This window comes from Oncorhynchus gorbuscha, linkage group LG02 (assembly GCF_021184085.1).
Source record: "Oncorhynchus gorbuscha isolate QuinsamMale2020 ecotype Even-year linkage group LG02, OgorEven_v1.0, whole genome shotgun sequence".
NCBI classification, from domain to species: Eukaryota; Metazoa; Chordata; class Actinopteri; order Salmoniformes; family Salmonidae; genus Oncorhynchus; species Oncorhynchus gorbuscha.
The window spans coordinates 110,457,847-110,472,240 of record NC_060174.1 but is presented as its reverse complement, the minus strand read 5'-3'; the positions used below and the strand labels follow the sequence as shown (position 1 = coordinate 110,472,240).

Genomic DNA, 14,394 nt, shown 5'->3' with positions numbered 1-14,394 from the left:
CTGTTCCACTCCACTAACCTGCCATCTCAAAGGTCCTGTTCCACTCCACTAACCTGTCATCTCAAAGGTTCTGTTCCACTCCACTAACCTGTCATCTCAAAGGTTCTGTTCCACTCCACTAACCTGTCATCTCAAAGGTTCTGTTCCACTCCACTAACCTGTCATCTCAAAGGTTCTGTTCCACTCCACTAACCTGCCATCTCAAAGGTTCTGTATCACCTCTAACCTGCCATCTACACATTCTGAGACCTTTCTATTGGTGGGGGTGATCCCTGACCTCTTACCCCTAGGTTGGTCAGCTGACTACCTGCAGGAATGGGGTCAGTTCCTCACCCTGACCTCTTACCCCTAGGTTGGTCAGCTGACTGCCTGCAGGAATGGGGTCAGTTCCTCACCCTGACCTCTTACCCCTAGGTTGATCAGCTGACTGCCTGCAGGAATGGGGTCAGTTCCTCACCCTGACCTCTTACCCCTAGGTTGATCAGCTGACTGCCTGCAGGAATGGGGTCAGTTCCTCACCCTGACCTCTTACCCCTAGGTTGGTCAGCTGACTACCTGCAGGAATGGGGTCAGTTCCTCACCCTGACCTCTTACCCCTAGGCTGGTCAGCTGACTGCCTGCAGGAATGGGGTCAGTTCATCACCTTGACCTCTTACCCCTAGGCTGGTCAGCTGACTGCCTGCAGGAATGGGGTCAGTTCATCACCTTGACCTCTTACCCCTATGTTGGTCAGCTGACTACCTGCAGGAGTGGGGTCAGTTCAACTCTAGAGCTTTGTCAGAATAAAAAAAAAAAAAAAAAACGTGTTTTCTTTTTGTCATTATGAGGAAAATGTTTTATTGAATTCATTTCAGAATAAGGCAGTAATGTAACAAAGTGTGGATCAGGTCAAGGGGTCTGAATACTTTCCGAATGCACTGTATATAGAGGGTGACTTTGTTTCTTGAATAATAGTAATGATTGTCAGAATGGTTAGTAACTCTTTGTCTTTTCTGTCCAGTCATCGTCTCGTGTTTTGTCAGTACGTTTGTCCTCGTGACTAAAGACGTGATCGGGTACATCTTTACCACAGAACAGTGAGTACACACACCCACCACACTGATTAACTTTAGAAACCTTGTGTGTGTGTGTGCGTGTGCGTGTGCGCGTGTGCGCGTGTGTGTGTGTGTGTGTGCGTGCGTGTGACATCTTGTAGACACACAGACACCACATAACTTCCGTAACATCCAGTAATCATGTTATAACCTACTTCACCAACAGCATGACACTGTAGGTGTTATGAACCCATAGATCTCTGTAGTACCTTAGCCTGGAGGCCAGTTTGTTTGGAATGTTAGCACCAACAGATCTGGGACCACTCTAGTAGAACCCAGTGGCCCCTTAGCCTGGAGGCCAGTTTGTTTGGAATGTTAGCACCAACAGATCTGGGACCACTCTAGTAGAACCCAGAGGCCCATTAGCCTGGAGGCCAGTTTGTTTGGAATGTTAGCACCAACAGGTCTGGGACCACTCTAGTAGAACCCAGTGGCCCCTTAGCCCTAAAAGAACCTGTCTCTCTGTGTGTTCCAGGGACATTGTGAAGAGGGTGGCTGACATCATGATCCTGTATGGCTTCTTCCATCTGGCAGACACCTTCGTGGTGAGATTACACTGTGTGTGTGTGACAGGGCGTAATGTGTGTGTGACAGGGCGTGATGTGTTTGTCGTGACAGGGAGTAATCTGTGTGTGACAGGGCGTGATGTGTTTGTCGTGACAGGGCGTGATGTGTGTGTCGTGACAGGGCATGATGTGTGTGTCGTGACAGGGCGTGATGTGTGTGTCATGACAGGGCGTGATGTGTGTGTCGTGACAGGGCGTGATGTGTGTGTCGTGACAGGGCGTGATGTGTGTGTCGTGACAGGGCGTGATGTGTTTGTCGTGACAGGGCGTGATGTGTGTGTCGTGACAGAGCGTAATGTGTGTGTGTGACAGGGCGTAATGTGTTTCGTGAGAGGAAGTGATGTGTGTGTCGTGACAGGGCGTGATGTGTGTGTCGTGACAGGGCATGATGTGTGTGTCGTGACAGGGCGTGATGTGTTTGTCGTGACAGGGCGTGATGTGTGTGTCGTGACAGGGCGTGATGTGTGTGTCGTGACAGAGCGTAGTGTGTGTGTGTGACAGGGCGCAATGTGTGTGTGACAGGGCATGATGTGTGTGTCGTGAAAGGGCGTAATGTGTGTGTCGTGACAGGGCGTGATGTGTGTGTCGTGACAGGGCGTGATGTGTGTGTCGTGACAGGGCGTAATGTTTGTGTGACAGGGCATGATGTGTGTGTCGTGACAGGGCGTGATGTGTGTGTCATGACAGGGCGTGATGTGTGTGTCGTGACAGGGCGTAATGTGTTTGTCGTGACAGGGCGTGATGTGTGTGTCGTGACAGGGCGTAATGTGTGTGTCGTGAGAGGGCGTGATGGGCAGTGTCGTGACAGGGCGTATTGTGTGTGTCATGACAGGACGTGATGTGTGTGTCGTGACAGGGCGTAATGTGTGTGTGACAGGGCATGATGTGTGTGTCGTGACAGGGCGTAATGTGTGTGTCGTGACAGAGCGTAATGTGTGTGTGTGACAGGGCGCAATGTGTGTGTGACAGGGCATGATGTGTGTGTCGTGAAAGGGCGTAATGTGTGTGTCGTGACAGGGCGTGATGTGTGTGTCGTGACAGGGCATGATGTGTGTGTCGTGACAGGGCGTGATGTGTGTGTCGTGACAGGGCGTAATGTGTGTGTGACAGGGCATGATGTGTGTGTCGTGACAGGGCGTGATGTGTGTGTCATGACAGGGCGTGATGTGTGTGTCGTGACAGGGCGTAATGTGTTTGTCGTGACAGGGCGTGATGTGTGTGTCGTGACAGGGCGTAATGTGTGTGTCGTGAGAGGGCGTGATGGGCAGTGTCGTGACAGGGCGTATTGTGTGTGTCATGACAGGACGTGATGTGTGTGTCGTGACAGGGCGTAATGTGTGTGTGACAGGGCATGATGTGTGTGTCGTGACAGGGTGTAATGTGTGTGTCGTGACAGAGCGTAATGTGTGTGTGACAGGGCGCAATGTGTGTGTGACAGGGCATGATGTGTGTGTCGTGAAAGGGCGTAATGTGTGTGTCGTGACAGGGCGTGATGTGTGTGTCGTGACAGGGCGTGATGTGTTTGTCGTGACAGGGCGTGATGTGTGTGTTGTGACAGGGCGTAATGTGTTTGTCGTGGCAGGGCGTGATGTGTGTGTCGTGACAGGGCGTAATGTGTTTGTCGTCACAGGGCGTAATGTGTTTGTCGTGACAGGGCGTAATGTGTGTGTGACAGGGCGTGATGTCTGTGTCGTGACAGGGAGTAATCTGTGTGTGACAGGGCGTGATGTGTTTGTCGTGACAGGGCGTGATGTGTGTGTCGTGACAGGGCGTAATGTGTGTGTCGTGACAGAGCGTAATGTGTGTGTGTGACAGGGCGCAATGTGTGTGTGACAGGGCATGATGTGTGTGTCGTGAAAGGGCGTAATGTGTGTGTCGTGACAGGGCGTGATGTGTGTGTCGTGACAGGGCGTGATGTGTGTGTCGTGACAGGGCGTGATGTGTGTGTCGTGACAGGGCGTAATGTGTGTGTTACAGGGCATGATGTGTGTGTCATGACAGGGCGTGATGTGTGTGTCATGACAGGGCGTGATGTGTGTGTCGTGACAGGGCGTAATGTGTTTTTGTCGTGACAGGGCGTGATGTGTGTGTCGTGACAGGGCGTAATGTGTGTGTCGTGAGAGGGCGTGATGGGCAGTGTCGTGAAAGGGCGTATTGTGTGTGTCATGACAGGACGTGATGTGTGTGTCGTGACAGGGCGTAATGTGTGTGTGACAGGGCATGATGTGTGTGTTGTGACAGGGCGTAATGTGTTTGTCGTGGCAGGGCGTGATGTGTGTGTCGTGACAGGGCGTAATGTGTTTGTCGTCACAGGGCGTAATGTGTTTGTCGTGAAAGGGCGCAATGTGTTTGTTCGTGACAAGGCGTGATGTGTTTGTCGTGACAGGGCGTAATGTGTTTGTCATGACAGGGCGTAATGTGTTTGTCGTGACAGGACGTGATGTGTTTGTCGTGACAGGGCGTAATGTGTTTGTCGTGACAGGGCGTGATGTGTTTGTCGTGACAGGGCGTGATGTGTTTGTCATGACAGGGCGTAATGTGTGTGTCGTGACAGGGCGTAATGTGTGTGTCGTTACAGGGCGTAATGTGTGTGTCGTGACATGGCGGAATGTGTTTGTCGTGACAGGGCGTAATGTCTTTGTCGTGACAGGGCGTGATGTGTGTGTCGTGACAGGGCGTAATGTGTGTGTCGTGATAGGGCGTGATGTGTGTGTCGTGACAGGGCGTAATGTGTTTGTTGTGACAGGGCGTGATGTGTGTGTCGTGACAGGGCGTGATGTGTGTATCGTGACAGGGCGTGATGTGTGTGTCGTGACAGGGCGTGATGTGTGTGTGTGACAGGGCGCAATGTGTGTGTGACAGGGCATGATGTGTGTGTCGTGAAAGGTCGTAATGTGTGTGTCGTGACAGGGCGTGATGTGTGTGTCGTGACAGGGCGTGATGTGTGTGTCGTGACAGGGCGTGATGTGTGTGTCGTGACAGGGCGTAATGTGTGTGTGACAGGGCATGATGTGTGTGTCGTGACAGGGCGTGATGTGTGTGTCATGACAGGGCGTGATGTGTGTGTCGTGACAGGGCGTAATATGTTTGTCGTGACAGGGCGTGATGTGTGTGTCGTGACAGGGCGTAATGTGTGTGTCGTGAGAGGGCGTGATGGGCAGTGTCGTGACAGGGCGTATTGTGTGTGTCATGACAGGACGTGATGTGTGTGTCGTGACAGGGCGTAATGTGTGTGTGACAGGGCATGATGTGTGTGTCGTGACAGGGCGTAATGTGTGTGTCGTGACAGAGCGTAATGTGTGTGTGTGACAGGGCGTAATGTGTGTGTGACAGGGCATGATGTGTGTGTCGTGAAAGGGCGTAATGTGTGTGTCGTGACAGGGCGTGATGTGTGTGTCGTGACAGGGCGTGATGTGTTTGTCGTGACAGGGCGTGATGTGTGTGTCGTGACAGGGCGTAATGTGTGTGTGACAGGGCGTGATGTGTGTGTCGTGACAGGGCGTAATGTGTGTGTCGTCACAGGGCGTGATGGACAGTGTCGTGACAGGGTGTGGTGTGTGTGTCGTGACAGGGCGTGATGTGTGTGTCGTGACAGGGCGTAATGTGTTTGTCGTGACAGGGCGCAATGTGTTTGTTCGTGACAGGGCGTGATGTGTTTGTCGTGACAGGGCGTAATGTGTTTGTCATGACAGGGCGTAATGTGTTTGTCGTGACAGGACGTGATGTGTTTGTCGTGACAGGGCGTAATGTGTTTGTCGTGACAGGGCGTGATGTGTTTGTCGTGACAGGGCGTGATGTGTTTGTCGTGACAGGGCGTAATGTGTGTGTCGTGACAGGGCGTAATGTGTGTGTCGTTACAGGGCGTAATGTGTGTGTCGTGACATGGCGGAATGTGTTTGTCGTGACAGGGCGTAATGTCTTTGTCGTGACAGGGCGTGATGTGTGTGTCGTGACAGGGCGTAATGTGTGTGTCGTGATAGGGCGTGATGTGTATGTCGTGATAGGGCGTAATGTCTTTGTTGTGACAGGGCGTGATGTGTGTGTCGTGACAGGGCGTGATGTGTGTGTCGTGACAGGGCGTGATGTGTGTGTCGTGACAGGGCGTGATGTTTGTTGTGACAGGGCGTGATGTGTGTGTCGTGACAGGGCGTGATGTGTGTGTCGTGAAAGGGCGTAATGTGTGTGTCGTGACAGGGCGTGATGTGTGTGTCGTGACAGGGCGTGATGTGTGTGTCGTGACAGGGCATGATGTGTGTGTCGTGACAGGGCGTAATGTGTGTGTGACAGGGCATGATGTGTGTGTCGTGACAGGGCGTGATGTGTGTGTCATGACAGGGCGTGATGTGTGTGTCGTGACAGGGCGTAATGTGTTTGTCGTGACAGGGCGTGATGTGTGTGTCGTGACAGGGCGTAATGTGTGTGTCGTGAGAGGGCGTGATGGGCAGTGTCGTGACAGGGCGTATTGTGTGTGTCATGACAGGACGTGATGTGTGTGTCGTGACAGGGCGTAATGTGTGTGTGACAGGGCATGATGTGTGTGTCGTGACAGGGTGTAATGTGTGTGTCGTGACAGAGCGTAATGTGTGTGTGACAGGGCGCAATGTGTGTGTGACAGGGCATGATGTGTGTGTCGTGAAAGGGCGTAATGTGTGTGTCGTGACAGGGCGTGATGTGTGTGTCGTGACAGGGCGTGATGTGTTTGTCGTGACAGGGCGTGATGTGTGTGTCGTGACAGGGCGTAATGTGTGTGTGACAGGGCGTGATGTGTGTGTCGTGACAGGGCGTAATGTGTGTGTCGTCACAGGGCGTGATGGACAGTGTCGTGACAGGGTGTGGTGTGTGTGTCGTGACAGGGCGTGATGTGTGTGTCGTGACAGGGCGTAATGTGTTTGTCGTGACAGGGCGCAATGTGTTTGTTCGTGACAGGGCGTGATGTGTTTGTCGTGACAGGGCGTAATGTGTTTGTCATGACAGGGCGTAATGTGTTTGTCGTGACAGGACGTGATGTGTTTGTCGTGACAGGGCGTAATGTGTTTGTCGTGACAGGGCGTGATGTGTTTGTCGTGACAGGGCGTGATGTGTTTGTCATGACAGGGCGTAATGTGTGTGTCGTGACAGGGCGTAATGTGTGTGTCGTTACAGGGCGTAATGTGTGTGTCGTGACATGGCGGAATGTGTTTGTCGTGACAGGGCGTAATGTCTTTGTCGTGACAGGGCGTGATGTGTGTGTCGTGACAGGGCGTAATGTGTGTGTCGTGATAGGGCGTGATGTGTGTGTCGTGATAGGGCGTAATGTCTTTGTTGTGACAGGGCGTGATGTGTGTGTCGTGACAGGGCGTGATGTGTGTGTCGTGACAGGGCGTGATGTGTGTGTCGTGACAGGGCGTGATGTTTGTTGTGACAGGGCATGATGTGTGTGTCGTGACAGGGCGTGATGTGTGTGTCGTGAAAGGGCGTAATGTGTGTGTCGTGACAGGGCGTGATGTGTGTGTCGTGACAGGGCGTGATGTGTGTGTCGTGACAGGGCATGATGTGTGTGTCGTGACAGGGCGTAATGTGTGTGTGACAGGGCATGATGTGTGTGTCGTGACAGGGCGTGATGTGTGTGTCATGACAGGGCGTGATGTGTGTGTCGTGACAGGGCGTAATGTGTTTGTCGTGACAGGGCGTGATGTGTGTGTCGTGACAGGGCGTAATGTGTGTGTCGTGAGAGGGCGTGATGGGCAGTGTCGTGACAGGGCGTATTGTGTGTGTCATGACAGGACGTGATGTGTGTGTCGTGACAGGGCGTAATGTGTGTGTGACAGGGCATGATGTGTGTGTCGTGACAGGGTGTAATGTGTGTGTCGTGACAGAGCGTAATGTGTGTGTGACAGGGCGCAATGTGTGTGTGACAGGGCATGATGTGTGTGTCGTGAAAGGGCGTAATGTGTGTGTCGTGACAGGGCGTGATGTGTGTGTCGTGACAGGGCGTGATGTGTTTGTCGTGACAGGGCGTGATGTGTGTGTTGTGACAGGGCGTAATGTGTTTGTCGTGGCAGGGCGTGATGTGTGTGTCGTGACAGGGCGTAATGTGTTTGTCGTCACAGGGCGTAATGTGTTTGTCGTGACAGGGCGTAATGTGTGTGTGACAGGGCGTGATGTCTGTGTCGTGACAGGGAGTAATCTGTGTGTGACAGGGCGTGATGTGTTTGTCGTGACAGGGCGTGATGTGTGTGTCGTGACAGGGCGTAATGTGTGTGTCGTGACAGAGCGTAATGTGTGTGTGTGACAGGGCGCAATGTGTGTGTGACAGGGCATGATGTGTGTGTCGTGAAAGGGCGTAATGTGTGTGTCGTGACAGGGCGTGATGTGTGTGTCGTGACAGGGCGTGATGTGTGTGTCGTGACAGGGCGTGATGTGTGTGTCGTGACAGGGCGTAATGTGTGTGTTACAGGGCATGATGTGTGTGTCATGACAGGGCGTGATGTGTGTGTCATGACAGGGCGTGATGTGTGTGTCGTGACAGGGCGTAATGTGTTTTTGTCGTGACAGGGCGTGATGTGTGTGTCGTGACAGGGCGTAATGTGTGTGTCGTGAGAGGGCGTGATGGGCAGTGTCGTGAAAGGGCGTATTGTGTGTGTCATGACAGGACGTGATGTGTGTGTCGTGACAGGGCGTAATGTGTGTGTGACAGGGCATGATGTGTGTGTCGTGACAGGGCGTAATGTGTGTGTCGTGACAGAGCGTAATGTGTGTGTGTGACAGGGCGCAATGTGTGTGTGACAGGGCATGATGTGTGTGTCGTGAAAGGGCGTAATGTGTGTGTCGTGACAGGGCGTGATGTGTGTGTCGTGACAGGGCGTGATGTGTGTGTCGTGACAGGGCATGATGTGTGTGTCGTGACAGGGCGTAATGTGTGTGTCGTCACAGGGCGTGATGGGCAGTGTCGTGACAGGGTGTGGTGTGTGTGTCGTGACAGGGCGTGATGTGTGTGTCGTGACAGGGCGTAACGTGTTTGTCGTGACAGTGCGTGATGTGTTTGTCGTGACAGGGCGTGATGTGTGTGTCGTGACAGGGCGTGATGTGTGTGTCGTGACAGTGCGTGATGTGTTTGTCGTGACAGGGCGTGATGTGTGTGTTGTGACAGGGCGTAATGTGTTTGTCGTGGCAGGGCGTGATGTGTGTGTCGTGACAGGGCGTAATGTGTTTGTCGTCACAGGGCGTAATGTGTTTGTCGTGACAGGGCGCAATGTGTTTGTTCGTGACAAGGCGTGATGTGTTTGTCGTGACAGGGCGTAATGTGTTTGTCATGACAGGGCGTAATGTGTTTGTCGTGACAGGACGTGATGTGTTTGTCGTGACAGGGCGTAATGTGTTTGTCGTGACAGGGCGTGATGTGTTTGTCGTGACAGGGCGTGATGTGTTTGTCATGACAGGGCGTAATGTGTGTGTCGTGACAGGGCGTAATGTGTGTGTCGTTACAGGGCGTAATGTGTGTGTCGTGACATGGCGGAATGTGTTTGTCGTGACAGGGCGTAATGTCTTTGTCGTGACAGGGCGTGATGTGTGTGTCGTGACAGGGCGTAATGTGTGTGTCGTGATAGGGCGTGATGTGTGTGTCGTGACAGGGCGTAATGTGTTTGTTGTGACAGGGCGTGATGTGTGTGTCGTGACAGGGCGTGATGTGTGTATCGTGACAGGGCGTGATGTGTGTGTCGTGACAGGGCGTGATGTGTGTGTGTGACAGGGCGCAATGTGTGTGTGACAGGGCATGATGTGTGTGTCGTGAAAGGTCGTAATGTGTGTGTCGTGACAGGGCGTGATGTGTGTGTCGTGACAGGGCGTGATGTGTGTGTCGTGACAGGGCGTGATGTGTGTGTCGTGACAGGGCGTAATGTGTGTGTGACAGGGCATGATGTGTGTGTCGTGACAGGGCGTGATGTGTGTGTCATGACAGGGCGTGATGTGTGTGTCGTGACAGGGCGTAATATGTTTGTCGTGACAGGGCGTGATGTGTGTGTCGTGACAGGGCGTAATGTGTGTGTCGTGAGAGGGCGTGATGGGCAGTGTCGTGACAGGGCGTATTGTGTGTGTCATGACAGGACGTGATGTGTGTGTCGTGACAGGGCGTAATGTGTGTGTGACAGGGCATGATGTGTGTGTCGTGACAGGGCGTAATGTGTGTGTCGTGACAGAGCGTAATGTGTGTGTGTGACAGGGCGTAATGTGTGTGTGACAGGGCATGATGTGTGTGTCGTGAAAGGGCGTAATGTGTGTGTCGTGACAGGGCGTGATGTGTGTGTCGTGACAGGGCGTGATGTGTTTGTCGTGACAGGGCGTGATGTGTGTGTCGTGACAGGGCGTAATGTGTGTGTGACAGGGCGTGATGTGTGTGTCGTGACAGGGCGTAATGTGTGTGTCGTCACAGGGCGTGATGGACAGTGTCGTGACAGGGTGTGGTGTGTGTGTCGTGACAGGGCGTGATGTGTGTGTCGTGACAGGGCGTAATGTGTTTGTCGTGACAGGGCGCAATGTGTTTGTTCGTGACAGGGCGTGATGTGTTTGTCGTGACAGGGCGTAATGTGTTTGTCATGACAGGGCGTAATGTGTTTGTCGTGACAGGACGTGATGTGTTTGTCGTGACAGGGCGTAATGTGTTTGTCGTGACAGGGCGTGATGTGTTTGTCGTGACAGGGCGTGATGTGTTTGTCGTGACAGGGCGTAATGTGTGTGTCGTGACAGGGCGTAATGTGTGTGTCGTTACAGGGCGTAATGTGTGTGTCGTGACATGGCGGAATGTGTTTGTCGTGACAGGGCGTAATGTCTTTGTCGTGACAGGGCGTGATGTGTGTGTCGTGACAGGGCGTAATGTGTGTGTCGTGATAGGGCGTGATGTGTGTGTCGTGATAGGGCGTAATGTCTTTGTTGTGACAGGGCGTGATGTGTGTGTCGTGACAGGGCGTGATGTGTGTGTCGTGACAGGGCGTGATGTTTGTTGTGACAGGGCGTGATGTGTGTGTCGTGACAGGGCGTGATGTGTGTGTCGTGAAAGGGCGTAATGTGTGTGTCGTGACAGGGCGTGATGTGTGTGTCGTGACAGGGCGTGATGTGTGTGTCGTGACAGGGCATGATGTGTGTGTCGTGACAGGGCGTAATGTGTGTGTGACAGGGCATGATGTGTGTGTCGTGACAGGGCGTGATGTGTGTGTCATGACAGGGCGTGATGTGTGTGTCGTGACAGGGCGTAATGTGTTTGTCGTGACAGGGCGTGATGTGTGTGTCGTGACAGGGCGTAATGTGTGTGTCGTGAGAGGGCGTGATGGGCAGTGTCGTGACAGGGCGTATTGTGTGTGTCGTGACAGGGCGTGATGTGTGTGTCGTGACAGGGCGTAATGTGTGTGTCGTGACAGAGCGTAATGTGTGTGTGTGACAGGGCGCAATGTGTGTGTGACAGGGCATGATGTGTGTGTCGTGAAAGGGCGTAATGTGTGTGTCGTGACAGGGCGTGATGTGTGTGTCGTGACAGGGCGTGATGTGTGTGTCGTGACAGGGCGTAATGTGTGTGTCGTGACAGAGCGTAATGTGTGTGTGTGACAGGGCGCAATGTGTGTGTGACAGGGCATGATGTGTGTGTCGTCACAGGGCGTGATGGGCAGTGTCGTGACAGGGTGTGGTGTGTGTGTCGTGACAGGGCGTGATGTGTGTGTCGTGACAGGGCGTAACGTGTTTGTCGTGACAGTGCGTGATGTGTTTGTCGTGACAGGGCGTGATGTGTGTGTCGTGACAGGGCGTAACGTGTTTGTCGTGACAGTGCGTGATGTGTTTGTCGTGACAGGGCGTGATGTGTGTGTTGTGACAGGGCGTAATGTGTTTGTCGTGGCAGGGCGTGATGTGTGTGTGTCGTGACAGGGCGTAATGTGTTTGTCGTCACAGGGCGTAATGTGTTTGTCGTGACAGGGCACAATGTGTTTGTTCGTGACAGGGCGTGATGTGTTTGTCGTGACAGGGCGTAATGTGTGTGTCGTGACAGAGCGTAATGTGTGTGTGTGACAGGGCGCAATGTGTGTGTGACAGGGCATGATGTGTGTGTCGTCACAGGGCGTGATGGGCAGTGTCGTGACAGGGTGTGGTGTGTGTGTCGTGACAGGGCGTGATGTGTGTGTCGTGACAGGGCGTAACGTGTTTGTCGTGACAGTGCGTGATGTGTTTGTCGTGACAGGGCGTGATGTGTGTGTCGTGACAGGGCGTAACGTGTTTGTCGTGACAGTGCGTGATGTGTTTGTCGTGACAGGGCGTGATGTGTGTGTCGTGGCAGGGCGTGATGTGTGTGTGTCGTGACAGGGCGTAATGTGTTTGTCGTCACAGGGCGTAATGTGTTTGTCGTGACAGGGCGCAATGTGTTTGTTCGTGACAGGGCGTGATGTGTTTGTCGTGACAGGGCGTAATGTGTTTGTCATGACAGGGCGTAATGTGTTTGTCGTGACAGGGCGTGATGTGTTTGTCGTGACAGGGCGTGATGTGTTTGTCGTGACAGGGCGTGATGTGTTTGTCGTGACAGGGCGTGATGTGTTTGTCGTGACAGGGCGTAATGTGTGTGTCGTGACAGGGCGTAATGTGTGTGTCGTTACAGGGCGTAATGTGTGTGTCGTGACATGGCGGAATGTGTTTGTCATGACAGGGCGTAATGTCTTTGTCGTGACAAGGCGTGATGTGTGTGTCGTGACAGGGCGTAATGTGTGTGTCGTGATAGGGCGTGATGTGTGTGTCCTGACAGGGCGTAATGTATTTGTTGTGACAGGGCGTGATGTGTGTGTCGTGACAGCGCGTGATGTGTGTGTCGTGACAGGGCGTGATGTGTGTGTCGTGACAGGGCGTGATGTGTGTGTCGTGACAGGGCGTGATGTGTTTGTCGTGACAGGGCGTGATGTGTGTGTCGTGACAGAGCGTAATGTGTGTGTGTGACAGGGCGTAATGTGTTTCGTGAGAGGAAGTGATGTGTGTGTCGTGACAGGGCGTGATGTGTGTGTCGTGACAGGGCGTGATGTTTGTGTCGTGACAGGGCGTGATGTGTTTGTCGTGACAGGGCGTGATGTGTGTGTCGTGACAGGGCGTAATGTGTGTGTCGTGACAGAGCGTAATGTGTGTGTGTGACAGAGCGTAATGTGTGTGTGTGACAGGGCGCAATGTGTGTGTGACAGGGCATGATGTGTGTGTCGTGACGGGGCGTGATGTGTGTGTCGTGACAGGGCGTGATGTGTGTGTCGTGACAGGGCGTGATGTGTGTGTCGTGACAGGGCATAATGTGTGTGTGACAGGGCATGATGTGTGTGTCGTGACAGGGCGTGATGTGTGTGTCATGACAGGGCGTGATGTGTGTGTCGTGACAGGGCGTAATGTGTTTGTCGTGACAGGGCGTGATGTGTGTGTCGTGACAGGGCGTAATGTGTGTGTCGTGAGAGGGCGTGATGGGCAGTGTCGTGACAGGGCGTATTGTGTGTGTCATGACAGGACGTGATGTGTGTGTCGTGACAGGGCGTAATGTGTGTGTGACAGGGCATGATGTGTGTGTCTTGACAGGGCGTAATGTGTGTATCGTGACAGAGCGTAATGTGTGTGTGTGACAGGGTGCAATGTGTGTGTGACAGGGCATGATGTGTGTGTCGTGAAAGGGCGTAATGTGTGTGTCGTGACAGGGCGTAATGTGTTTGTTGTGACAGGGCGTGATGTGTGTGTCGTGACAGGGCGTAATGTGTGTGTCGTGAGAGGGCGTGATGGGCAGTTTCGTGACAGGGCGTATTGTGTGTGTCATGACAGGACGTGATGTGTGTGTCGTGACAGGGCGTAATGTGTGTGTCGTCACAGGGCGTGATGGGCAGTGTCGTGACAGGGTGTGGTGTGTGTGTCGTGACAGGGCGTGATGTGTGTGTCGTGACAGGGCGTAACGTGTTTGTCGTGACAGTGCGTGATGTGTTTGTCGTGACAGGGCGTGATGTGTGTGTCGTGACAGGGCGTAATGTGTTTGTCGTGGCAGGGCGTGATGTGTGTGTCGTGACAGGGCGTAATGTGTTTGTCGTCACAGGGCGTAATGTGTTTGTCGTGACAGGGCGTAATGTGTGTGTGACAGGGCGTGATGTGTTTGTCGTGACAGGGCGTGATGTGTGTGTCGTGACAGGGCGTGATGTGTGTGTCGTGACAGGGCGTGATGTGTGTGTCGTGACAGGGCGTGATGTGTGTGTCGTGACAGGGCGTGATGTGTGTGTCGTGACAGGGCGTGATGTGTTTGTCGTGACAGGGCGTGATGTGTGTGTCGTGACAGAGCGTAATGTGTGTGTGTGACAGGGCGTAATGTGTTTCGTGAGAGGAAGTGATGTGTGTGTCGTGACAGGGCGTGATGTGTGTGTCGTGACAGGGCGTGATGTGTGTGTCGTGACAGGGCGTGATGTGTTTGTCGTGACAGGGCGTGATGTGTGTGTCGTGACAGGGCGTAATGTGTGTGTCGTGACAGAACGTAATGTGTGTGTGTGACAGGGCGCAATGTGTGTGTGACAGGGCATGATGTGTGTGTCGTGAAAGGGCGTAATGTGTGTGTCGTGACAGGGCATGATGTGTGTGTCGTGACAGGGCGTGATGTGTGTGTCGTGACAGGGCGTGATGTGTGTGTCGTGACAGGGCGTAATGTGTGTGTGACAGGGCATGATGTGTGTCGTGACAGGGCGTGATGTGTGTGTCATGACAGGGCGTGATGTGTGTGT

General features: G+C 53.4%; 2 protein-coding genes across 5 annotated transcripts in view; both read left to right on the top strand.

The window, feature by feature from the left end:
- Positions 1–14,394, top strand: part of LOC124015538 (cell adhesion molecule 2-like) — a 946,327-nt gene that overhangs the window by 299,114 nt on the left and 632,819 nt on the right. The window lies entirely within an intron of this gene.
- The window catches only part of LOC124015599 (multidrug and toxin extrusion protein 1-like), an 84,010-nt gene that overhangs the window by 41,582 nt on the left and 28,034 nt on the right, over positions 1–14,394 (top strand). Inside the window, exons 12-13 of the mRNA XM_046330950.1 lie at positions 1,001–1,076; positions 1,570–1,639. Coding sequence (XP_046186906.1) covers positions 1,001–1,076; positions 1,570–1,639 — 146 coding nt within the window. The remainder of the gene's footprint in view (positions 1–1,000; positions 1,077–1,569; positions 1,640–14,394) is intronic.